Here is a 26,724-nt window from a genome sequence, read left to right on the forward strand (position 1 = left end):
CTACCATGTGTGATGTTTTTGCTGCAAACTATTCCAATTATCCGAGACTTCAAACAATTTGACAAATGGCAAAGAAAAATTTCAGACTTTGTGTGGGCAGGCAGGAAACCCCGAGTGAAAATGAAAGTATTACAAGATTCGAAAGAAAGAGAGGGGCTGCAACTGCCAAACATAAGACTATATTATGAAGCAATTTGTCTGACATGGTTAAAAGATTGGATAACGTTAAAAGACCGTAAACTGCTGACTTTGGAGGGACATAAAAAGTTGTTTGGATGGCATGCCTATTTGTGGTATGATAAAGTTAAAGCGGACTCTATGTTTTTGCATCACTATATCAGAAGAAGCCTTTTCACAATCTGGAAGAAATATAAGAATTACATGGAAAGTGGTATCCCTTCATGGGTGGTACCATATGAAGTAATAGATCCGAGAACTGTTTATAATGAACAACAATGTTTAACTTATAAAGAGATAATGTCGATAGAACATAGAATACCAAAAATAAAGACACAAGAAGAGTTATCTCCTCACTATGGATGGTTTCAATATAGGCAAATTAGGGATCTTTACAACTCGGACTGTCTAAAGGGAGGAATAAGACTAAAAAACTCGGAGTTAGAAGAAGTGATTTTACAAGAAGGCAAAAAAGATATTTCGAAAATATACAAAATACTCTTAAAATGGTATACGGAAGACGAGACAGTCAAAGTCCAGATGGTGAAGTGGGCAACAAACCTTTATAAAGAAATAACAATGGAATCATGGGAATACTTGTGGAAAAATACATTGAAGATTTCAACTTGTACCAACATTAAAGAGAATGTATACAAAATGATGTATAGGTGGTATTTAACGCTTAAGAAGATTGCGCATGGAAATGCAAATATGTCAGATAAATGCTGGAAATGTAAAAAGCATGAAGGATAATTTTATCATATGTGGTGGACTTGTGAGGTAGCTAAGCAATACTGGGGAGATATAATAGAAATAATTAATGAGGTTTTGCAAACCCAAATAAATAAGAACCCAGAGTTGTTGCTACTGAACTTGGGAATGGAAGAAGTTCCAAGGCAGTACAGAACATTGTTATTTTACATGACTACAGCAGCAAGATTTTTGTATGCGCAGAAATGGAAAGTGCAAGAAATACTAACTATAGAAGATTGGATTTACAAATTGCTGTACATGGCTGAGATGGACAAAATGACAAGAAAACTTAAAGATCTTGATCCAGGAGAATATATTGCAGACTGGGAGAAATTGAAACAATATCTAGAAAAAAAATGGGATGTGAGAGGAGGATTGTGGCAGTTTGAGAATTATTAATATGTGACTTTATAAAGGGGAGAGAGAAGTAACTTTACCATTAATGGGGAAACTTGGCTATTAATTAATCTAAGCTAACATTAGTAATAAGGAGATTGTATTAAAAAATAGATAGTTTAAACAGTGAAATGTAGATTTTTTTTTTATTGGTGAGTATACTTTTCAAATTCAATACATACATTCCCTCAATCTACAGTGAAATGTAGATTGATATATTAGAAAATTGGAGATATAGAAGAATTTGAACATGCTTAGAATAAGTGATATATAGGATTTAGAAAAATTATGGTTAAGAGTAATTTGAGTAATAAGAGGGGTTTGGGGTTGAAAAGCTGTTGGAAGTCAGTAAGGAGGGGGGAAAGGGTGGGGGCTGATATAATTTAGATAAGACGGGGAACTTGTGTATTGAATAATACTGTATGTACTCACCAATAAAAATTAAAAACAAAAACAAAGACAAGTGCACAGTATTACATCTGGGCCACAAAAATGAGAAGCACAAATACTGGATGGGGGATACACTTCTGGGCAGTAGTATATGTGAAAGGGATCTTGGGGTAAGAGTGGACTGTAAACTGAATATGAGCAGTCAGTGTGATCCGGTGGCAAAAAAAGACTAATTCAATCCTGGGTTGTATCAAAGGGGCCATAGCATCGAAATCGCAGGAGGTCATAGCCCCTCTCTATACTGCCTTGGTCAGGCCACACCTGGAGTATTGTGTGCAGTTCTGGAGATGTGTTAGGATGAGAGACTCCTAAAACGAGATGGCAATTACAGCCCTTCATGGGGTTTGCAAATTTTTACATATTATTCATTAAAATCTTTGCCCAAACTGAACTACCTTTAACAGACTTGTTAAAAATGAAAGGGAAAGGACTAGAAGGGCTAAAACCAAGTGCTAGGCTGGAGTGGAGAAATGAATGCCATCAGGCATTTGAGAGGTTAAAAACCCTTTTCACCTCTGAACCTGTGTTATGCCACCCAGATGAAAACAAGAAGTTCATTGCACAAATAGATACAAGTGATGTGGTGATAGGGGGTGACTTTACAAGAGGGCTCTAATGGAGAGCTACACCCCTGCACTTATATGTCCAAAACGTTTTCAGAGGCAGAAAGACACTGGTCAGTTTGGGACAAGGAAGCAGCAGCCATCATGTTAGCCCTATTCACTTGGCAACATTGGCTGGAAGGAGCCAAAATACCCTTCGAGATTTGGACTGATCATAAAAATCTAGAAGCACTTAGAATGCCCCACAGGTTGGGGGCAAAGCAACTCCGGTGGGCGGAGTTTTTCTACAAGTTTCAATTCACAGTCAAGCATCTCCCAGGGAAATTGAATTTCTTAGCAGATGCTCTGTCCCATCTCCCTCAACACGGAAGTCAGTTGGGAGAGGCAGTGCTGATGCACAAGCAAGCACAAAACCTCCTCGCTCCCCCATCAGACTCCTGACTGTAGACAGTCAAAACAGAGCAGGGAAAGGAGGGGGAGGAGGGTTTGCAAGATTCTCTGGAGAAAGGGGAGGGTGGATGCTGGTACCAACAGGGCAAATTGTACATACCAACAGCCCTGAGGGGGGAGGTGCTGAAAAAATACCACGATGACAAAACAGCAGGGCACTTCGAGTTCGTAAAAATGTTGCATTTAACACAGAAGCAATTCTGGAGGCCAGAAATGAGGAAAGACATTTCTCAATATGTGTCCAGTTGCCCCATTTGTTTGATGGGGAAAAGATGGGAGGGAAGCTTCCATGTCTCTTACAACTGCTAGAGATCCCGCCCCCACAATCTTGGTCTACAATCTCCATGGACTTCATCACTAACCTTCCCCCCTCTAAGGGAAAAACTGTAATCCTGGTAGTAGTCGATCTATTATCCAAGTAAGCCCATTTCTTTCCCTGCTCCAAACTCCCCACAGCAAAGAAATTAGCTGCCCTATTTATGCAGAACGTGGTCCATTTACACTCTTTCCCAAACAAGATAATTTCTGATGGAGGGGCCAATTTGTTGCCAACTTTTGGCAGGAGCCCAAACAGGAATTGAGCAGGGGTTAAGCTTCAGTTATCACTCAGAGACGGATAGACAATCAGATACTGGAACAATTTCTGAGATGTTATATCAACTATCAATAAGATGACTGGGTGGAATTCTTGCCTTATGCAGACTACTGCTACAATAATAGCCTACACAGCTCCATGGGAAAAGCAAGTTACTCAAGGTTTTGAAGGAAAGCCTCTGCCAATGCTAGGCACAAACCCAGACGTAAAAGGGGGTGATTTGAGTGACTGGTGGACTAGAATTGTGTTGCAGTGGGATGTAGTGAAACAGACATTAGAGAGGGCTAAACATGCCTATAAATTCCAGGCCTATAAAAAACGTTCACCTCCTTGGGACCTAAAAGTGAGAGACAGTGTTTATATATCCACAAAGAATTTGAGAGGAGCACAACCCAGCAAGAAACTATAATGGAAGTATCTGGGTTCTTTTGAATGGTCTGTATGGTCAATGATGTTATTGTGGAACTAGAACTACCAAAAACCTTGAGACGTGCATCCCATTTTCCATTTCAGCCTCCTCAAAAAGGACATTGGACAAGACAAGTGGCATCCTGACCCCGTGGCCCCATTTCCAATCTTTATGGGATTTTGATGGGACAGCCCCATCAGGAGGTCAAGCACATTCTAGACTCCAAATGGAAGAGGGGGGTGCTGTATTATCTGATTCAGTGGAAACATTTTACAAAAAGCCAGGCTGAATGGGTTAAGTCTACTGATGTGAGAGTCAAGAGACTGATTTGAGCTTTCCATACGAAATACTCAAGGAAACCAGGGGGGGGGGGATTGACCTTTGGGAGGGGCAGAATATCAGGTGCTCAGGGTCACTTGTCATATTCAATACCCTCCTGCAGCTGAAGCTGGTGCTGTTGGGGTGTTTCTGTTATTTGAACATAGGATGAGAAACTGAGAATGAAATGTGTTTGTTCCTGTTATAATCTCTCCTGAGCCTGGGAGTCTAGGAGCATGCTTGACCTTGAGCAGTCCATGAGTCACACAGCCTGTTTTCCTGAATGCTAAGTTAGGAGAAAGGGGGGGAATTAGGAGTAGCCTTGGGGGACCTATATCTGTGTGATACTTCTCTGTAGTTGCCAGTCCTAGCCAGGGGTCATTTCATAGAAAAAGAGCTGAAGGATCTCATTAGCATAACTCATTAGCATATGCCATGCCTCTTGCCATCACCGAAAATGTGTCATTAGTATAACTGATTTGCATATGCCACACACCCAGACATCACCTATTCTGGCTGTTTTGGACCCAACCTTGGCCATTCAGGGCCAAAATTTGGCCCAAAATGGCAAAAAGGGGCTGAAAATGGCTGAAAGGGGGTCCAAAATGGTCAGGATTCGGCCGCTGATGAGTGGGAGAGTGATCCACCACCTATCAAAGGCATGATCCAGGCTGTTTCAGCCCCAATCCAGGCCGAAACTGGCCCAAAATGGCCAAGAGTCAGGTGGGCGGGGCCACCTGACATGTGACCTCTTTGGGGAACTGCCAGAACTGTGTTCCTGTGTTCCCCTCGAAATGAGCTCTGGTCCTAGCAAAGATGGCATAAGAGTATGATACTGGCATCTTATCAGTAAAGAACTTTTACTCATGAAGTGAAGTCTCTTGAGAGTTGCCTGGCAACCTTACAATGATGACCTCCTGTGATGGCTGTCCGGGGTCTGAGACGCAGCCTCTGGACTGGCCGGGAGAAGGGGATGGGAGACAGCTGGGAGATAGCTGCCCAGTAGTCCCAGCAGACACCCAGGGCCAGAATCTGCCTACACAGGAGGGAGGGAAACAAGCACCCAAGCCTCAGAGGGTTAGAAGGTGCAGGTAGAGGCCAGCTAGTCCCACCCTCCAGTGGGAGTCTAGGAGGCCAGGCAGGGAGAGTGGGGTCAACCCAGAGGGGGCCAGAACAGAGGGAGAGAGCAAAGGCAGCGGCAACAGACAGACAACAGCTATCCAAACATAAACCTTACCAGCCAGGGAGGAGAAGCAGCCACAGCAGCTCAGAGCCATGCCCCAGCCTACAGCCCAGCTAGAAGGCAATAGCCTGGTCCGTCCAGGGGATGCCAGGAACAAAGCAACTCCAGGTGGAGCTGCCTGAGGCACTCTGTAGGAGAAGCTGGGCAACCAGCCAAGGAGACACAGCTGTGCCTGCATCCAGCAGTCAGCTCAGCCACAAAGGCTGGGCAGCCAGCCAACGAGACACAGGTGGGCTGGCCCAGTGCTTCCAGCCAAACGAGCACAGGTGCAGCTGCCTGGGCCAGCCAGAGCCGTGGTTAGACGGCAGGAGGAGGGTGTGGTTGACAGGTGGAGCAGGGAAAGGCTGAAGGGATAAAAGGGAAGTCCACCCACAGGGCAGGGTGGGTTGTGTTGAAGAAAATGAGCAAGCAAGGAAAAGGAGGAAAAGGAGAAAGATAGACACAGGAGCAGAGCTAGGTTGAGTGGGGTTGCTGGTGGTTTGAGAGGGTGCATGAGTGATGTGTATCTCCCCTTCTCCCACAAAGCGGGACCCTGTATGATCCCTAGTGGCATCCCGGTGCCAAAGCTAGGTACCCCGGAGCCCAACGCAGCAGCGCCTGGGAGAAAACCTGACAAATGCATCACATGTCCCACTGTACGGTTTCCCCCACCCGGCTACACAGTTGTGGGTACAAACGGGTGGCCTACTCCCCACCCCCAACTCTCCTGTTGCTGCACAGGATCTCTCTGTGCAGATATGGATGGTGTCTGGTAAATCCACTTTCAGTCATGCCTTGCTAGGGAGGTGCTCACAAAGATCTTGCTCCAGCGGTTACCATGGCCACCCTGTGTTCTTCTGCAGCTGCTGACCATCCTCCTCATACCAGGGTGAAAGGGCCACTTGCTGCGACTGAAAGGACTCTCCAGACATGGTGTGCAGGGAAACCAGGAGTGGGAGGCTCGTCCAGCTCAGGCAGCCCTGGGGCTACCTGGGCCAGTTTGATTGGAACTATTAACCCAGTGAGTACTGCAAGAGAGCTGGCACATGCTTGCACTACTAGAAGGGGATGCCTGGCTGCATGTTGCCCCCTTCCCTTGGCCAGGAGAGGGAGAATTGTGCCTATTTGTGCAGCAGTTGGAGCCACAAGAGCCATTCCTCATGTTGCCTTCTCAGGACCGGGTTGAGTCATGGACTGTCCAGGTAACTGCTCCGTGGGCTGGGCTCAGATGGAAGCTGAGAAGGACCATCGGGGCCAGAACAGCCGTGCTCCTTGGCCTCCCTGATGGGTTGTAACTTGTCTGAAAGGGAAAGACACGTGTGATGAGGGGCTGGGCCTTAGGCAAGACACAGCCATGTCTGCCAAATCCTGGGAGGGTGTCCATGGCTGGGCATAGCAGCAGCAGCTCCATCATCGCAGGTGCTACTGGCAGCCAGGTGATGGATGCCCCTCTGGTGGGAAAGTGCTCCTTGTCTGCATCTAACTGTTCTGCTCCCATGGCTGCTTAGAGCTCTGATCCTGTGAAGGGGACAGCCAAGGGGTTGTATGGTCCAAATGTTTCCCTTTTCTTCAGAAGCTGAAACTGTTATGAGGAATGCACTTGCTGAACTTAAAGTTATTTATCAGAGTGTCCCAAGGTCATGTAGTGCTTTACAAGCAGAGACTGCAATTTTTTTCATTCTGATGCAGCTCCTATGTTCAGAAATCCTTATTCATACTGGTTGAGTTGTAAATCCTACATATAACAAATTGTATGGGCATTGTACATAATAAATCATGCCTTTGGCGTTACAGTTAACGAAAGATCTAAAGTAGTAAATTTTTCTTTGAAGAATTTTGAAACGTTGATTTTATGGCAAGGTCCACGTACAGTACAATTAATAATTGCCACATGAAAAGTTACCTTTTGGAATGCCCCCTACCGCCCCAGTCAGGGTATTATCTAAAGTATCTTCCTTCAGTGTACTCCTGACTAGTATATCCTTTGGATTTCTTGCTGTCTTAAAAATAAACAGAGGGTCAGACTTGCATCTGGGAATATCAGACAAAAGGTACCAATATTTTTCTATTATATTTCTCACACCAGTAGAAGTGCAATTATAGGTTAAAGGGGTGATCATTCCATCTGTGTTGTTATTGTGAATCCTAGGTGTTAATAAAGATATTCTGAACATGTTCTTTGCCTTATAAAAGGCTTACTTGAGAACTTTAGTGGAGTACCCTCTGTCTTTAATCTGCCATGCCTGAAATTTGCCAAAAGAATTGGTCCTGGAACTGGAAAAAAGTTCTTTTTCAGACGTAGTTCAGCTAGTTGGCGTTAAGAAAATGTGGATGGACTGGAAAATTGCTCTTTTATCAAACATGTCTTGCAAAAGGTCCAGAGCTTTGTCCTGTGGAGTGATTGTATCCATAATCACAGAAATGACCTCCTCCAATATCTCTTGGATGCTGTTAATATGATTTTAAAAGTTCATGGTGTCTCTCAAGTATGATGAAATCTTAGGGACAAAAGGTTTTTAAAAAGAATCAAAATATGGTTGTTGTGGGTTTTCCGGGCTGTATTGCCGTGGTCTTGGCATTGTAGTTCCTGACGTTTCGCCAGCAGCTGTGGCTGGCATCTTCAGAGGTGTAGCACCAAAAGACAGGGATCTCTCAGTGTCACAGTGTCACAATACAGCCCGGAAAACCCACAACAACCATCGTTCTCCGGCCGTGAAAGCCTTCGACAATAGAATCAAAATACATTGCCAGAGGATCCAAAATAGAGCCACAGCCTGGGACAATAGGTCTGCCAGGAGTTGGGAAAGTACTTTTATGAATTTTAAGCAGGAGGTCGAACTGTGGCACTCTACTCTTGGTTTCCAATAACAAATCATATGTGGACTTATTTATGTAACCCTCCAGTAGTGCCTCATCCAAAATGCTCACAATCTATTTCTTAAACCTTGTGATAGAATTTTCTGTGCTTCTTCTATAAAGATAATGTTTTTCAATTGTCTCAATGTTTCTTTAATATAATCATCTCTATCCTACACAACTAATTTAACTCCCCATCTGCCAGTTTGAAAATAACATTACTGTGAGCGCCGAGCTAGTTTATTTAAATTGTGCCAAACCAGCAACCTTGAATACTCTAGCTTTTTTATTTCCTCCAAAAGATTCTGAAACACCAGTATCCTAGGATTTTTCATGGCAGGAGGATTAAAAGTGGATTTGGGTCTAAACATGTTGTTCTTTAGGCTTTATCATCAATTTCCCTATCCTTAAAAAAATCTGCAAGTTCATACCACTCAATGACTTGTCTGCAGACAAATGCAAATTATCATTTTATGGTACATAGTCATCTGAGAAAGCGGTACATGTTTTTAGCCACAACGTGTGTGTAAAGGGCAGCTATTTGGAATTGCTCCTAACAAGGCTATGGTAGTATGTCATTCCTCACCAAAATCTTTCCTAGGTTTTTCTATAATGTTATCCACATGATATCCATTTCTTGAAGCATAGACTGCAGCTTATGCTCTGGTTAGCTAGCAAATCAGTTTGTTATGGTTCAGAAACCTTTCCAGTGGGAAGGTCTCCATTCTGACATATTGTCATATACAAGCATCGATAGCTCTGACATGCAAAAAGGTCATGCCACCAAGCATTAGCATTTCAAAATAGCAATTAAAGTAACTCATTTACAAGAGGCATATTCACACTACCCATAAATGGATCTTGGAGAAAAAAAGAGGGGTTGTTGAATATGCAAAGCAGTTGTGTTGTCTTTCTTAAAGGGGGATGCATAAAAGTTCAAAATGAAGTAGATGTAGTAGGAAATAATAGGCAAGTCTATCTAGTGAGACCTCTTGTGCAGCAAAGTTGCATTTCCTACTTCTCTCATTCATATCATGCTTTTAATTGGCATGTTGTTGTTTTGTTTTTAGTTCCTGCTATGATAACCTCCTATCCAAATACCACCTTGGCAACACAGGGTCAAAAGAAAGAGATGAGTTGTACTGCTCATGGGGAAAAACCCATCATAGTCCGCTGGGAGAAAGAAGACAGAATAATTAATCCTGAAATGTCCCGCTATCTTGTTTCCACAAAGGAAGTGGGTGATGAAGTGATCTCTACTCTACAGGTAATATGAGCTAACACTCTTGGACTTATTAGGGAGAAATAGTGTTGTAACAAGATATGAAACAGGTTCTGTCAATTACCAGCATTCATTGTTTTTTAAAAATGTAAGTCTGTAGTCTCTTCCATTGTGAAAATATGCCTTTCCTCTTATATCTCTGCATGGGAAGGGGCTAGAGCAGGGGTTCCCAACATGGTGCCCATGGGTGCCATGACACCTGCTGACACCTTTCCTGGCACCCACCAAATGTCTTTAAAAGCTGGCTGTGTCCAGGAGGGGTTTTTGCACAGCAAGGCTTCTGGTTGGCTCTGCGGATTCAAAAAACATTTCTTCAGCAATAGCTGCCACCACAGCAAAAGGATGTTCACCACATGACTGAAGGTAAGCTATGAGTAAGCAAGAAAATATTTTTAAACAATAGGTTCATTTTAAAAGGCATCGTGTTAATCAGAGCTTCTGCCTGAAATGTTAAAAATTACTATTAGAGTTCTGCATAAGCTCTCTCCTTGACATTTCATGCTTGTCTCCACCTCTGGAAGCAGCAATTTTGTGGCTGGCTCCACCTTCTGCAGCAACCATTTTGATGTTGCACCCACCACTCTGTGTCAGAATTCCAAAGGTTCCTGCAGGCTCAAAAATGTTGGGGAATCCTGAACTGGAAACCTAATTAAAAAAAAATATCACAGAACCTGTCCATCTATTTTTGTAAAGATATATCAATAGAATGATATTCTAGTGCAGGGCTGGATCAACGGGGGAGCAGGGGGTAGTCTGCCCCTGGCACCGCCAAAGAGGGGGTGCCGGGTGCGGCTGCCAGCTGCCAGGAGCGCGCCAGAACACGCCAGAGCTGGCTGCTGCAGTGCGGGCGGCTGAGCGGAGGGCTGGGAGGCTACCCGTGCCATTCACCTGCCCTGCCGACGAGGCGGCTGGCTTGCTGCATGCACAGGACAGGGAGTGCACAGCAAGCTGGCCACCCCATCAGCGGGGCAGGTGAATGGTGTGGGTGGCCTCCCGGCCCTCTGCTCAGTTGTCCGCACTGCCGCCGCCAGCTCCATAGCGTACCATGAGCCAGGGCGAACGGCTTACCGTGTGGGCGGTGCACTTCTGCCCTGCGTGATGACATCACGGAAATGACGTCATCACGCAGTGCCGGAAATGCAGGCCACTATGTGTGTGGGGGGGGGGGGCCGGATTCCAGTCTTGGGTTGCCCTGGACTCTGGCAACCCTAGATAAGGCCCTGTTCTAGTGCCAATTTTTACAAAAATAAGAAGTCTCTTGGTTTGCAAGAGGAGGAGATGGCTGCTGTGAGGACAGGGAAAGGGAAAGTGGCAGCCATGTTGGTGAGAAAATCTGAATTTTTCCACCCATACAGCAGCCATCCAGGCTTTACTACAATGTTTCCCAAAACTTCAAAGCAAAGCAGATTTGAAAATGATTGGAAAAGAGCTGGGGAAATCCCCAGGCATGCACAAATGCACCACATTGCTGTAGGGAACCAGGAAGAGAACCCACTCTCCAATAGCATTGAACATGGGGCAGATAACCTGTGCAAAAATGGCCTCAGACACAAATGAATATATTCCATGATTTTCTGCACAGGGAAGACTGTAGTTTGTTGGAGAGATTCCAAAGTAATTTTTTCTTCTTTCTTAAGAAGAAGTCTCTCCTCTGAGGATAGACAGACCCTGTAAAGGGCTTTACTTAGGTAATACTCACATGGACACATTCAGGAAAGGGATAAAGGGCTTAATTTCATCCTGATTCACATTTTATCCTTTTATAATGAAGGAACACCTGTAACTGAGCCTCCCTGCTCCCAGTTCCTGGATTCTAAAAGGAAGGAGCCTATTCTCTTCTTGTAGCCAATGCACGTTCAATTATCTGAAGATCTTCTTCCAGTGTTTTCCTTGAGTAATTCTTCCACCTTGGTGGTGGAGAGTGTTGCCAAGTCATAGCTGGTCAGACTTTCAAGGCAAGAGACTAACAGAGGTGGTTTGCCATTGCCTGCCTCTGCCACCCTGGTCTTCATTGGAGGTCTATGAGATCAGGCTTAACAGTAGAAATTTAATTTTGGGGGTAGCAGAACCTCTGTAGCCCAGCTATGTTCCACAATCTCTTTAGAAACAACTGTACATTCCTTAAACCAATATTTTAATATTCAATTTACAATTTGATACCCTGCTTTCTGCTCTCATCAGAGCCACTAAGGTGGCTAACAGATAAAGCACATGTATAATAAAAGCACATTTTAAAAACCATTAAAACCAAACAAAAATGCATCATTAAAACAATTAAAACCAAGTTAAACTACATACACAGAAATATTTTTAAAAAAGAATTAAAATACAGGGCAGGAAAATGGAATCATTGAGGGAACACCAGATGAGACAAAAAAGTCTTTACTTAATGGTGGAAAATGGCAACAGAAGTGGACTGGTGAGTCTCTCTGGGAAAGAGTTCCAGAATTTTGGTGCCATGACTGAAAAGGCCTTCTCCTTGCTTGCCACCCTCTTAATCTCAGACAATGAGGACACCCTAAGCAGGGTCACAAAAGATCACTAGAGCAGCCAAATAAATTCATAAGGGATTAAATATTGCAAATTTCAGCTGCTGTTGTTTCAAAGGTAGGATTAGACATGTAAATCAGAAACATAGGTGGGCATACAGGCAAGGTTTTTCAGACATAGGTAAAGTATTCATCTTCTCTCAGATGTTACCCTGAAATCAGTGCTTATGTGAATGTAAACCCAGGGTTAGGTCAGATGTTCAGGTTATTAATATCAGTTACTGTGACGATGATTCATAATTACTATGTTATTACCTTCCATTTAGAAGAATTTTCCTGAAGTGGTAGGAGTTAAAGATTTGTTTGTCTATTCTAGTAATCTCATTATATACCATATGATTTCTATGGTATGTGAATAAATAGGAGTCTTGTAGAATCTTAACAACTAACACAGTTTTATTCCAGAATAAGCTTTTGTAAACTAGAGCTCACTTACTCTGATGCATTTGATGAAGTGGGCTCTAGTCCACAAAAGCTTGTGCTAAAATAAAATTTTGTTAGCCACTCTGAGGGCCATGGTGTGTTTGCTGTCACCAGCTGCCAATCCTACTCCCCCACCCTGCAGAGAGTGGGTGCAGATGGCAGAAAAAAACCCACAATTGGGGTTCTGCACCACAACAGAGGCACTTGCCTTGAATGGAGCTCTGCCCTGTGGCGTGTGTGTGTTATACTGAAGGTGCAGACAGAGTGCTCACCCACCCACCACTCCAAGAAACATACAACCCTTCCCAGAAAAGCAAGACCAGAAAGGCAGCGGGACTTGGTGAGGTTCGCACCCACAGCCCCTGGCACTCAGGATCAGCCCCCCATGTCTCAAAGCTCTTTAGAGACCAGCAGGAAGAGGGTTCTAAAACAAATGATGAGAATGATAATTGGAAACGAGAGAGGCTTGAAGGCCCATTGGATATGATGGGAGGCATGAATGCTCATCAACCTGCAGTGGCTCCATTGAAATGCATTACTGCATTAAAAAGTTGCAAGGAAAATGTGGGATGTCCCTCAAGAGGCATACTCTAATGCTGGGATGATGGTCCCCAGAGTAGAATGATGCCCCCCAGGACCAGGGAAACTACTCTGGGGGCCATCATACCATCCCCAGAGTAAGATTTCCGAAGTCTATCCCTGTCTCCGCAAACAGCAAAAGGGGGAGTGGTCTGGCCTTATGGGGGAGAAGCCCCAGAGATTCCAGGATGTCGCTCAAGTTCCCCTTCCCACATCCCGGCATCAGCCTCACTCCCTCATGCAGCAGTCTCCTGCCTGAGAATGAGAGTCCTCCATGGTTCCCCCCACCAGACACACACATGCAACAAGTCCCACCCCACTGGTTGCAGTGAATTCAAGGGAAGGAGGAGCCATACAAAGGTTTGGAGGCACCAGGAGACTCTTTTTGACCACCCCTCCTTACCAGCCCAGAGCCAGAGACCATCCTCCAGGATGTGTGAAAGGGCAGCCCTATAGGGAAGTGAGGGGGGGGAGCTACTGTCATGCACAGGCAAGCAAACAGACAGGGAGGGTGTTGTTGTTTGACACAGACTTTATTGAACTGCCAAAATTGAAGAGGATGTCTGGATATGTGTTGCCAACTTCCCTCACCCAGCAGTACTTCTTAGCGCAGTAGCCGAAGCCAATAGAGCCATTCGTTGTGTTGCTTCCTCTGGAGTGAGGTTGAGTCGTGGGCTGCCTGGGGATCAGCTCCTGTGGCTGGGCTCAAATGGCAGTTGGAAAGGATTACTGGGGGCTGAAACAACCATGCTCCTCAGCCTCCCCGACAGGTTGCAACCTGCCTGAAAGGGAAACAGAGAGCTAAGCTACAAGTGATACCTGACATGAGGAGAACATGTGTCAGTTTCCCAAAAGTTTTCACGGGAAGTGTAGGCATCTCGTTTGACTGACAAGCTCTCAGAACTGTGCAGGGAGGAGGGGGCGTTTAAATCTACAGAGCTGGACTGTAGCACCCAGGAGGTGGCCAGCCAGCCCCACTCCCCTTCACTCTTGGTAGGAAGGGTCCGCCCCCCTCTGATGAGGCTTCAAACCCTCCCACCTTCCAGGCACTCCCTGCCCACCCACCACCCCAGGGTGAGCTGGGGTAGCGTAGGCCAGGAGACCTGTGGTCCAACTGGAGACCTGTGGTCCACGTAGCACCCGCTACGTGAACCTGATTTCCACCAGGATCAAACTCAGGTTGTGAGCAGATCTTGGGCTGCAGTATGGAAGAACCCCGTGGCACTGAGTGGTAAGCTGCAGTGCTGCAGCCCAAGCTCTGCTCATGACCTGAGTTCAATCCTAGTGGAAGCTGGGTTCAAGTAGTCGGCTCAAGGTTGACTCAACCTTCCATCCTTCCAAGGTAGGTAAAATGAGTACCCAGTTTCCTGGGGGTAAAGTGTAGATGACTGGAGACGGCAATGGCAAACCACCCCATAACAAAAAGTCTGCCAAGAAAACATCATGATGTGACATTCCCCTATGGGTCAGTAATGACTCATTGCTTGCCCAGGGCACTACCTTTACCTTTATTAGACATAGTAAGAGGCTTTTTCAGGGCCTCCCAGTAATTGACACTGACAAATGCCATCCTTTCAAACCATTATTTCCTGCTGGAGATTCTGGGATTTATAGTTTATGGGATTTATAGATTATGGGATTTATAGCTATTTCCTGCTGGAGATTATGGGATTCAATCCGGAAAGCAAAGAAAATCAGAAATCCTACAGTCTCTGACTGGAAACTATTGCTGTGGAGGATGGGATTTGTATTACCAGTTAATTAAAGGCTCTTCCATGTGTGTCTAACAAGCCCTCTTACAAACTGGTTATCTCTTTGCTTTACAATGGTACAGTTTTGTGGTTAGTGTGAGAACTAGCAATGAAGGCTAACTAACAGTCAGAGCAGATTTGAAAAGGTTTGGCCCAAGTTTAATTTTGGTGAAGCTGCTAATGTTGACATTACTAGCTCTTTAACCATTATTATTGAATTGTATCATTCTGTACTTTGAATTACTGAATCTGTCTGCTTATGACCTGTTGGTCTGTGAGTATGAAAGGACTTTACTAACTCTCAGTTCATTACCATATGATTATGTAGGGCAAACTGAATTCTGTTGAAAACAGAATTATATTTTATTATCTGCTGTCCAGTGTTGGGACCCACCCATAGGTATCCCAGGTGTCAGCCACTGGCGGGCAATCTCCTGATGCTTTACTTGCTTACCATTGAGTTGCAGGCAACCAGCAGGAGGTTGGGCCACCCAGAGATCACCCACCACCGGCAAGCACCTCAGGAACACGCATGGTGTGTGCACTCCCAGTGGACACTTTGTTCGGGCCTGATTTGGGCCCTAAATGGGCCGATTCTCAAAGAATTGCCCCCACATGGCATGCAGGAGTGCTCCCATGGCCAGCTTGATTATGTCATTTCTGGAAGTGACATTATTGCGTTGACACCAGGAACACGCTCTCTTGGAGAGTACTGGGTCCCCCCTCTCACCTTACACATCCTGAATTTCCAAGTCCACTTCATCTCGGCTGAAGCAAGCCAAATGTGACTGGCAGCTACAGTAGCACAGCCAGGAAATACCCAAAATAAGCAGGGTGGGGCTGCAGACTCTGGGTTAAGTAATCGAGTTTGGTAGCCTGGTGGAACCAGTCAAATCATCAAGCCCTGCCTGGGGAAGGGAGAAACCCACAAGGCAGATGCAGCTGAGAGAGGGCCCCAGAACATATTTGGTTGGGTGAAAGGATAGAGGGGAAAAGCCAGCCATGGAAGAGGATTGGAAGGGCAGTCTATTAAAAGAGGATCTGCAGCAGTCCAGGGAGGACAGAGTATTGCCACTCAGACTTTGTGTAAGCGCAGAGAGTATGGAAAAGAGAAGCAATAAAGATGTGCAACCTGCTCCCCTCCCCTCTCCAATTTCCAGTCTGAAGCCTTGCAGGACCTCCTTTGTGGCATGGGTCACAACAGAGCAAGGGCAATGCAGCCTTGACCAAGTGGGAGTGTCGCATCTGATAAACACTGGTGGTCACATTGTTAAGTTTGCATCTTGAAATCTAAAATTTTACAAAACAGCAATATGCAAAAATGGAAAGGCCTAGGATTTAGTAGGTAGAATATCAGAGCAAGTTTGTTCTTCAGTATATAACGAGAAACTTAAATAATTCCACCTCTACTACTCCTAGATTATAAACCATTACAAAATACTATATAAATGGTATCTTACCCTTCAAACTGTGGCAAACCGATGCAAAACCCACTGTTAGTTGTTAATGATACAATTATGTTGAAGAGCAAAGAGGTCTCAGTGATTTCATTCTTAAGCCAGCCTCAGTATGTGTAGCAGAGCCAGGAAACCACCTTATGGCTCACACCACCTTCTAACTAACCCTTTTAACTGGAGAGGCTGAGAAGGATCAAACTGGGGGCTATCTACATGCAAAGCCACCTGCCCCCTAGGCAATTACTGAGAAGCAGCAAGTTGGGTCCAGTCCACATGTGTGCATTTACTCTCCCATGCAGGGATCCAGTCCACGTGTGCATTTACATTCCCATGCAGGGGTCCAGTCCACATCTGTTTATTTACATTCACATGCAGAGATCTAATCCACACGTGTATTTACATTCCCATGCAGGGGGCCAGTTCACACGTGTACATTTACACTCCCGTGCAGGGTCCAGTCCACATGTGTGCATTAACATTCCCATGCCCCAGAGCCACAGCACTTCTGAACCCAAGTTCTGAACAAGCAGGAGAGGATTCCAAGTACACACATGCCCAAAGGACACTTACCACAGGCAGGAAAGAGAAGGAGCGGGCACCTCTCCAGGGCCAGCATCCGCTCCCACAAGCCAAGTGGGCTCCCGCTTCCCAGCAGCAGCATTGCCAGGAAGCCCCGCAGCCCAGCTTACCCTTCAGACGCAGCCATGTTGCCTCGCTGGCTTTGCGCAGTCATGTTGTAGAGCCAGGCTAGTGGCTGAAGCAACACTTGCTTGCAAACCCTTTCCCCGCAGCTGCTATCTTGAGAAATGTGATCCCCCTCCTGGACAGTAATGCCAGAAAGGCAGCGGGACCCAGCAAGGGCCGTGCCCAGAGGTTTTGGCACTCAGGAGCTTCCCCCCAAGTCCCAGAGAGGCAGCTCCTTAGAAGTGGGCAAGAGGTGGGTTCTGAAACAAATGATGGGAATTCCTATTAGAAACTAGGGGAGAAGCTATAAGACCCATTGGATGTGATGGGAGCAACAAATGCCTATCGACTAGCAGCAGCTCCTTTGAAACACATCAGTGCATTGAACAGATGATGTGAGGAGGAGGAGACTACGGGGTAGACCTTGAGAGCCATGCTTCAGAGCTGGGATGATGGCCCATAGAATGGAATGACAGCCTGCAGGACCAGAGAAACTACTTGGGGGGGGCAGCCTCTCCTCTCTGGCACCAGATTCCCAAAGTCCATCCCTGCTTCCTCAAACAGCAAAAGGGAGAGTGGTCTGGCCTCGTGGGCAGGAGCTCCAGAGATCCCAGGACTTCACTCCATACACACCCCTCACAGCAGCAATATTGCCCCTCGCATGCAGCAGTCCTCTGCCTGGCTTATCAAATGCCAGCAGCACTTATAGAGAATGAGAGTCCTCCATGACACCTCCCCCTGCCCCCCCCCCATCAGACACACACAGGCAAATTTTGGAAAGGTTTAAAGTAGACAAGAGACACTATAATTTTGACAAATCTAAGACTGAATTTGCAACAGATTCATGTATCTGATGAACATGATTTTGCTAAAATGTATAAACACTGTTGAAATTTGAGACGGAGGAAGAGCAAGTGAAAGGATGTATGGTTAAATAGGCAAAAAAATGGGATATGATATATTAATGGAACAATGGGAAAAATATGTGGTAAAAAGGGTTGACATTTACATTGAGCTCTAGTCTTAAGGAGATAAGATGATGTACTGTTGGTATATGATCCCTAGAATGGCTAGGATGTACAAGGGTTCTTGTGTTGGAAATAAGCACAATATGAAGGATCATTTTACCATATGTGGTGAACTTGTAAGAAAGTAAAATTATTTCGGACACAAATACAACTATTAATTCAGAAAATTTTAAAGAAAAAATACAATTGAAACCTAGGACTTTTTTCTTGTGAATTATGGATATTTGTTATGGAACTTTGTTTTTATATATGATTACAGCAGTGAAACTATTATATGCATAAAACTGGAAGAGTCCAATACTGCCTGCAGTGGAGGAATGGTTAATAAAGGTGTTAGAATTTGAAATGATGGCAAAACTTACTTCATTGATTAAATAGAAGACAATGCTTTCATTTATTGTTGAATGGAAATCCCTTGTAGACTTTCTATATAAGATAGACAATAATGATTTGATGATTTGTGGATTTATTAACTAAGGAATTTGGACATTAGAAAAAAGAGACCTTATATCTTCAACATCGAGTACGAGAAAATTTGAAAATGATACTTATATTTGTGGAGAAAACCAGAAGCCTTCCTTAAGTTTATATAGTTTTTTCTTTGTTTTTTTCCCGTTTTGTCTGTATGTTTTGTTATTTTTGTTTGTTAGCTGATCTTTCATTTGTTTAGTTTTTGTGTAACTGTCTTTTTTATGCTTTATTATATGAAACTCTTAATAAAAAAGAACTTAGCATCTAGTCCTTCCAAGATTCAATTCATACATGTAGCAAACCATAAAGGAGGCCATTTGTAATACATCTTTTTGGGTGATGTGCCACAAAGGAAGTTATATGTGTAAATAACTCCCATATGATTCTGGGTTCCAAAACATTGCAGGAAGATTGTATTGGCATAGAAAAAACTGTGGGAATCACATGATGATGTCATCATGCAGCAAAAGCAGGGCCCATTGGCTGGCGGGCGGCTGGGGCAGTGCGCAGATGCTGCCCGTGCTCCGTACGCCACCCCGGCCTCCTGCCGTGCCTAGCCCGCAGCTGCTGCGCCCGGCCAGGGGCGTGTGGTGGCGGCGGCAGCAGCAGCAGCAGTGGCACGGGGCTGGCCGGCTGTAGCAGCCATGGGCCAGGCATGCCAGCTCCGTGGTGCATGCCTCCACCCCCGGCACCCCCTCTGGCACCCCCTCCAGTGCCCCAGGGCCCACAGCACCTGCCTCACTGTCTCAATGGTAGCGCCGGCCCTGTGCATGGAACTCAACCCCATTAGTTGCATTTTGAGTGGCTGCTCATTGGGTCTTAGAACCACTGTTAACAAAAGTGCATTGTATCTAAAACATTCCAAACCAGAGCCTGCAAAAGGAGTCATTTCATGAGCCCAGCTGGCTTAGAAAATGGTCTGAAAGCTCATGATGCAGTTACATTGTTTTAGCTAGGCCCATCAGATCCTTGTACATTGGCTGGATTGGAGTCTGCCTGGGAATCATATGGGGTTGCTATTATTTACTGTCAGAGTTTATAACCCAGATCAAATCACAGGTTGGCTTATATTAATTTTTTAAAAATCAGTACTACATTAAAACACAACTCAAAACCATGGTTTGCCAGTATAAGAATGAACTTTGGAAATCCTTGAGTTTGTAGGACACCGATTTTATACACTGGTTGCCTCAAATTTTGAAGACTTCCTGGTTCCCAAGAAACCATCATGTGCCTGAAGTAACAAATTATGGTTTGTTCTCTTGCTTACAAAGTAGGATTCCACTGTGGTTGAAATGAAATCAGATCATTATTTAACCTGAAGGTTGGCCACAAATATTGGGTTTTGGAGAACCATGAAGTATTCAATATCTGAGTTTCATGTGAAGAGACAAGGAGGATGTGAGGCAAAGGACTTCTAGCAGTGCAGTCCTAAGAGGAGTTATAATCTTCAATGTTACCTGAAGTTAGTGATCTTTAAAAGATGCAGTGCTGCATAGTATTGAACTGCATAGTTTTTTTCTATAATGACCAATTGTGTTTTGCTGTTATAGCAAACTAAAGGCTAAATTAAATAATATAATATAAAGACAACCAAAGAAGTACTCTACTTGGTTAATATTTGAGTACTTCTACAGTAGCAGCTCTTGAGTTTTGCTTGGTATCATTTTGCTTTATTCCCCACTCTGTTTTGGTTTGGGGCCATATAACATTGCAGTTCATTCACTCTAGCTATGTATATTATGTGCATCGAGTAAGGTTTACTGTGCATAAAAAATGTCATGTAAGATCATCTATGTAGTGTAAGAGTATTCAGAAGATGAGTTTTACTGTATTTTTTTTTCTTTTTCTCAATCTGTACTGTAGATTTTGCCAACGGTACGAGAAGACTCTGGTTTCTTCTCCTGCCATGCCATCAATTCATATGGGGAGGACCGTGGAATAATTCAGCTCACTGTGCAAGGTAGGAAGAGGACAACATAAGGAAAAAAACACAGCTTTTGTAGTACAGTAAGTGTATGTCATGCTCAGAAATCTGTTGGGGGGTTCTAGTCCCTAAATAAACATTGCCTTAACTTCCAGACGTTTGAATTTGTATTATGATATTCCAATCGCAACTTTCCATTTCCATTGGAATGATCAAAGCAGAAATGTATCAATAAGCATAGAATATATCTTTTATTCAGGGCTTTTTTTTCTGGGAAAAGAGGTGGTGGAACTCAGTGGTGGAACTCAGGACCACACAATGACACTGCTTTGGGTCAGCTGGAACAAGGGGGGAGTTTTTTAAAGTTTAAATCACCCTAGGCAAAAATGGTCACATGGCCGGTGGCCCCGTCCCCTGATCTCCAGACAGAGGGGAGTTTAGATTGCCCTCCATGCCGCTGTGACCATTTTCAAGAGGTGCTGGAACTTCATTCCACCACGTTCCAGCTGAAAAAAAGCCCTGCTTTTATTGAGAAAAGTTGATTTAAGTCTTTGAGGTCAATTTAAATATGATGGTGATAATATGGAAACCAGTAGAAAGCACCTATTTGAGTTGGGGCTCCACCTAGGAGATTTAAAGCGCTCTTAGTCAGCCCTTATGCAAACAATATTTGCTCATCAGCACAACATCCATCTGGATGTGCTGAATGCTTCATGTGTCAGACTAGCTCATGACTTTTAAGAAGCCCTGCAAATGCCATTTTGACTGCTTGCAACCCCAATGCAGGTAGGTGCTTTTCCGCAGTTTCTGCATGGCCATATTCATGTTTTAGTCCACCCCATTCTTAATAAATAGACCAAAAATATGAGATAATTACTTGAGAGTAAACATGGCTGACAGCTTAGACTTAATTTCCATTCTAGTAGTCTAGCTCTACAAAGCCCAAATAGGAAGTCATGCAAATATATATATATATATATATTTCTGAAAAAAGGTGCAGTAAACCTGTCGTATATTTAGAAACAATATGTTTCAGTTTGAATCAGTCAAGCAACCTGGCAACAGCAATGTATTTTTTTACATTTGTAGCTAGAATGTCCCCAGGCTGGGTTCCCCCCTATGATATTCCTTGGTGGGGAGGGGAAGGATAGTCAGGCAAAGATCAGCAGGCCAGCCAAAAAAGGGTGAGGTGATGCCCTATCAAATGCCAAACTGAGGCATAAATCGGCCGCTGGGCCTTGCTTGCTCACATGCTTGTATGCCTTGGAGCTTACATGAAAGATGCCACATCTACTCACAAACTACCTTTCTCCCAACCTCTGTTTTTTCTGCTGCCGCAGTTTCCATTAGTTCCTACAAGTACACAGAAGTCCCATAGGACTTCTCGATGAACTGAGTTCTTATCAGTAATACTATAAGTATAATATAATACTGTAAATAATATAAATGAGCTGCCAAAAGCAGAAAATATATAAACAATAGATATTCCTGTAGCATGAAAATGTCTTAGTGCATACATGTAAGATCATGTTTATTTTTTAATTCTGGTTGAGTAATTAAACTGGAACAGCTGTAGAATACAAGATTTGTCTTCATGGTCTAATTCAGGTCCAAAGCTACACCTGCACACAAAGAATAGGAAACATTCAATATTTTCTTCCCCTTCCTTTTAATTTCCAATATTTTGAATGTGTTACATTCTTTTGGTTTTTAGCCTCTGCTGTTCAAACTTATACATAAGCACTACCAAGTCCAAAACGCACCTCCATTCCATTTAAAAAGTATTGTCTCCTTGATTCATTTACATCGTGATATTGATATCCCCTAGATATAACATGAATTTAATAGCCTAGATTTTCTCTGGTGAAAAGAAGTGTTCTTATAATCATATGGAGCGCTGTTACCGTGGGATTATACAAAAAGATAATATTCAGAGACAAGGTGAATCTCTTATTTTAAATAAAATAGTACTTTTCTTCCTTATGGGAATTAGGTGATTAAATGAAAGTAAGTGTAGAAAATGGAGAGCTGTCTTGTTGTTTACAAGCTGTATTTATTGTGCCATGCTCATTTGCTAGCACACAGCTGTTTCCTTCTGTTAATTAAAGTGGCGTCTGTCTCTTTGCCCAGAGCCCCCAGATCCTCCTGAAATAGAAATTCGAGAAGTGAGAGCACGCAGCATTGCCCTCAGATGGACCATGGGATTCGATGGAAATAGTCCAATCACTGGCTATGATATAGAATGCAAGAACAAGTCCGGTAAGAATTCATTGTGATCCTACACTTTTGAAACATTTCCTATTTGTCTGGTGGTATAATGTTTTAAACATCATTCTCACTTAAACTTCTCACTTAAAAACCTCCAACAATGAAGAATCCACCACTTCCCCAGGGTGCCTGTTCCAATGTCAAACACACTTCGCAGTCAGGAAATTATTCCTCAAATTTAATTGAAATTTCCTTTGCTGTAGTATATATCCATGAGTCCAAGGCCTGTCATTCAATGCAACTGAAAACATGTCTGCCCTATCACCCTCATGGCAACCCTTAGGACAGTGAAAGGTAGCAATCGTATCTCCCCAAAAGTGTCTTTTCTCCAGTGTTGAAATCCACAGTTCTTTCAGCCTCTTCTTACAGGATATGTTTTCCAAACCCCTCACTAGTTTTGTTGCCATGAGCTTATTGACATTCTTCCTAAATTGTGGTGCTCAAAACTGAATGCAGTATTCCAGGTGAGGCCTAACCAGTATATAGTGACACCAATATTTTATATGATCTTGAAGTTACACTTTGACTAATGCAGCCTAAAATCTCATTAGCTTTTTTATACCACTGCGTCACACTGCTGGCTCATATTAAGCTTATGGACCATTAGAACCCCAATGCTTTTCACAAGTAATACTTCCCAGCCAGGTTTCATGCATCCAATATTTATACAAATGATTTTTATTACTGAAGTGCAATGCTTTATACTTGTCCATATTAAACTTCATTTTATTAGCCTGGGCCCAAGTATCCATCCTATCCAAATACAGCCACATCCTATTGCTATCCCCCAAAGTATTAACTATCCCACCCAGTTTAGTATGATCTGCAAACCTGAAAAGCACATTCTGCACTTCCTCATCTAAGACATTCATAAAGATGTTAAACAGCACTGGGCCCAAAACAGAACCCTGGGGCATCCCACTTGTCACTTCCCTCCATGTTGATGGGGAAGCACAAATTACCACTCTTTGGATATGATTGAACAACCAGACATTAATCTACCCAACAGTAATATGGTCTAGTCCACAAGTGATTCCGCACACGTTGGATAATGCACTTCCAATCATTTGGAACAGATTTTTTTTTGTGCGGAACAAAAAATCCACTTCAAACAATTGATAAAGTGCATTGAAAGTGCATTATCCAATGTGTGCAGAATCGGCCCATATCTCACCAACATTCTGACAAGAACATTAGCTGTGGGGCTGAATACATTTAACCTTTTCCCCAAGCTGTTTTCCCAGACCTCAGAGCAGTTATTTTCCTTGTTTGAGGAGACCCACAGGCATCATATAGACAATTGGTATGTTTCCCCTAACAGGGAAAATAGCAGCTGCAGGATGCCATTTCCAATCAGGAAAATGGTGCTGGGGGAAAGGCTAAAACACTTGTCCCTTGACCACAATATAAATCAGAGCTCCCTTGCACTACAGTGCAAGAAACCCATTCATGGATCTTGTAGTGTCTCACATCTTGTTTGGCCCAAGAATACTTAGTATATTTGAATGGCTGCTTTTCAATAAAATAGTGCTTTTCTCTTGATATAATTTTTCCTTGCTTGGGAAAAGTAATGCTAGTTGACACTCCCATGCAAAATCTGGCATTTAAATTCTTATTTTCCTACAACATGCCATCCTTTTTAAGGGTGCATTTCTTAAGGAGCCCACAAAGGACAGGCTGTAGAGAGGCCAGGATTCTACTTAGATAATGAAGGAGCCATGGGTGAGACAGAATTCTTTTTCTATACTGGAAGGGCTATGGATGTAACATGCTTCTACTGGGCTAAGAAGAGGCAGTCACTGACAGCTGAGCAATACTGTTCACAAAGATTAAACTATGATTTAGAATCATGGTTTATATGCAAGAAACAAACAAGGAAATCTCTCAAGAAGCACTGCAATTAGGCTTCAATATCTGGATGTTTCAGCAAGTATGTAACATGGGGGGAGTGGTATACAGGAATGACCTTCAGGGACTCCTAATTTAAGGGCCCAAGTCACATGGTTGTTTTTCTCCTCAATCGTGGACCCTTTTCCAGATCACTTTCTTTCTGGTTGCCAGCGCCAACCAAAAGGCAGCCAAACAAGTCAGACTAGGAAAGACCACAAAAATAGGTACAACCAGGGCCGTTTCCAGATGGCTTACCTGAAGCCGCTCCATGCTGCAATGTTGTGGATCGTGCCGGGGAAAACGTGAAATATTGCGTTTTCTCGCGCGAGTTTTGTGCTACGTCGCACAAAACTCGCACAAGAAAATGCAATATTTCGTGTTTTCCCTGGCACGATCCACAACATTGCGGCATGGAGCGGCTTCAGGTAAGCCATCTAGAAACGGCCCAGGTAAGCGGAAAAGAAGCATCTTTGGGTGACTGCTTGCGTAAGAAGGAATTAAGGAGCAGTAGACAGATACACCCTGGTACGATAGGGCTGTCAGGCTGTATCTGGAAATTGATGAGAGGTTTGGGGATGGGGACATGGGAGGCTGCAATGAAAACTTGGAAGTGATGCCGGGTAGCTGTAGGAATTGCTGACTTCCTGGTGTTCTGAGAGCTATTCTCTGTCACTTCTGAGTTTTCACAAGAAATAACAGCACACATGACAGCACCAGTTTTAATAAATATTTTGTCTGTTCACTACTTTGAGCAATGGCAAGCAATGGGACCTTGAGAGCAGGGAATCCCCCTGTTCTGACCAGAGGACTAGCAAGCCTGGGGTACAGTCTTGTGTGCAACAGAGTGGTATACACTTAGTACTGTGACGGCAGCAGTGCTCACTTATCACTGTTGCCTTTCCTGGCGCTGGAGTTTACACTCAAGAAGTTTCACAGCCTGAAAGGGGAGGAGGGAAGGATTCCCTTGAGGTTTTCAGGCTTGTCATATCACAGGCGAATTGTAACGTGTTCATGCTATCTAAATGCAACACTTTTTCTAGAAATTCTGCTCATCAAACTCCTTGAGAGAAATCTTCAGTGCCAGGGAAGGCAAAAGTTCTAGGCTGATATGAACTAAGGGTTCTAGGCTCATATGATCTAAGAGCTACTTGAACAGTGTATGTGAAGTGGTTGCTTTAAAGCAGTACTTCTCAAACTATCTGATGTGATAGACCATCAATTTTTCCCCCCAATGTGCCAGGTACCAGTACTATTTTTGTGCCATATTATTGTCACATTTGCATAGGTACATAGCTCACCAGATAAGAAAAACTAACATTTTTAATTATATTAATGGGAATGGGAGTGTACATACCAAGTACAGAATCATTGTGGAGATGTTCCCATTCAAATACATTGAAGATTGACTGTCAGGCTTTGTGTCTGCGTGGATAATATGACATGACTATTATTCATTTATGATCCAAGAAAATATTAGTTTAGTTATTTTAAACCACAATGAATAAAGACATTAACAAAATATTTATATTATTAGTACTTACATTTTCAGATCAGTGGGTTTGAATGGGGTCCCAAATGACAAATGTGTATAGATTTGTACATGTGGGGTCCCACAATAAAGTGTTGTGGATTGTGAAAACTGTTGTCCACACAGTTGTCCCAGCCACTTTTCCCTATTACTATTTCCCCCACCCTTCCCTGTTGGTCACTTCCCCCCACCCTGCTGGCACCTTTTGCTGTTATTCTTATTACTTCCCCAAGACCTTACCCTTTACCCCCTCCCTGTCAAAAAGACCCTTAACCCTTTACCTCCTCTTTGGCCAAGAAGCTTAACCTGTTACCCCTTCCCTGCCCAAGACTCCTAATCCTTCCCCCCTCTCCCTGGCAAAGACCCTTGTCCATTACCCCCTCCCATTACTCTTTCCTACCCTTCCCCCCCTCCCAAACACCCTTCCCCCACCTCTTCCCCTGTTCCTTACATTTTCCTGGAGCAGTCCCATCATGGCTAGTCTGGGCCTCACCGTGATTTTGGGCAGTCCCTGGGCAGATTGCCTTACCAAGGCATTGTGCTGGGGGGCTCAGGGGTTGCTTGCCTCACCTCACCACCATCATGCCCTAGCCCAGGGAGGCTCACCTCACTGAGCCACAGTGCTGGGTGGCCCTGGGGTGGGTTGCCTCACTGCAGCTCTGCCCAGGCCTGGGGTGGTTTGGCTTGCTGAACTATGG

At 44.0% G+C, this 26,724-nt stretch overlaps 1 protein-coding gene across 1 annotated transcript in view; it reads left to right on the forward strand.

Annotated features, from left to right (window-relative positions):
* Positions 1-26,724, forward strand: part of DSCAM (DS cell adhesion molecule) — a 540,743-nt gene that overhangs the window by 326,315 nt on the left and 187,704 nt on the right. The window contains exons 10-12 of the mRNA XM_054973688.1: positions 9,260-9,456; positions 20,280-20,376; positions 22,471-22,599. Coding sequence (XP_054829663.1) covers positions 9,260-9,456; positions 20,280-20,376; positions 22,471-22,599 — 423 coding nt within the window. The remainder of the gene's footprint in view (positions 1-9,259; positions 9,457-20,279; positions 20,377-22,470; positions 22,600-26,724) is intronic.

This window comes from Eublepharis macularius, chromosome 3 (assembly GCF_028583425.1).
Source record: "Eublepharis macularius isolate TG4126 chromosome 3, MPM_Emac_v1.0, whole genome shotgun sequence".
Classification (NCBI taxonomy): Eukaryota; Metazoa; Chordata; class Lepidosauria; order Squamata; family Eublepharidae; genus Eublepharis; species Eublepharis macularius.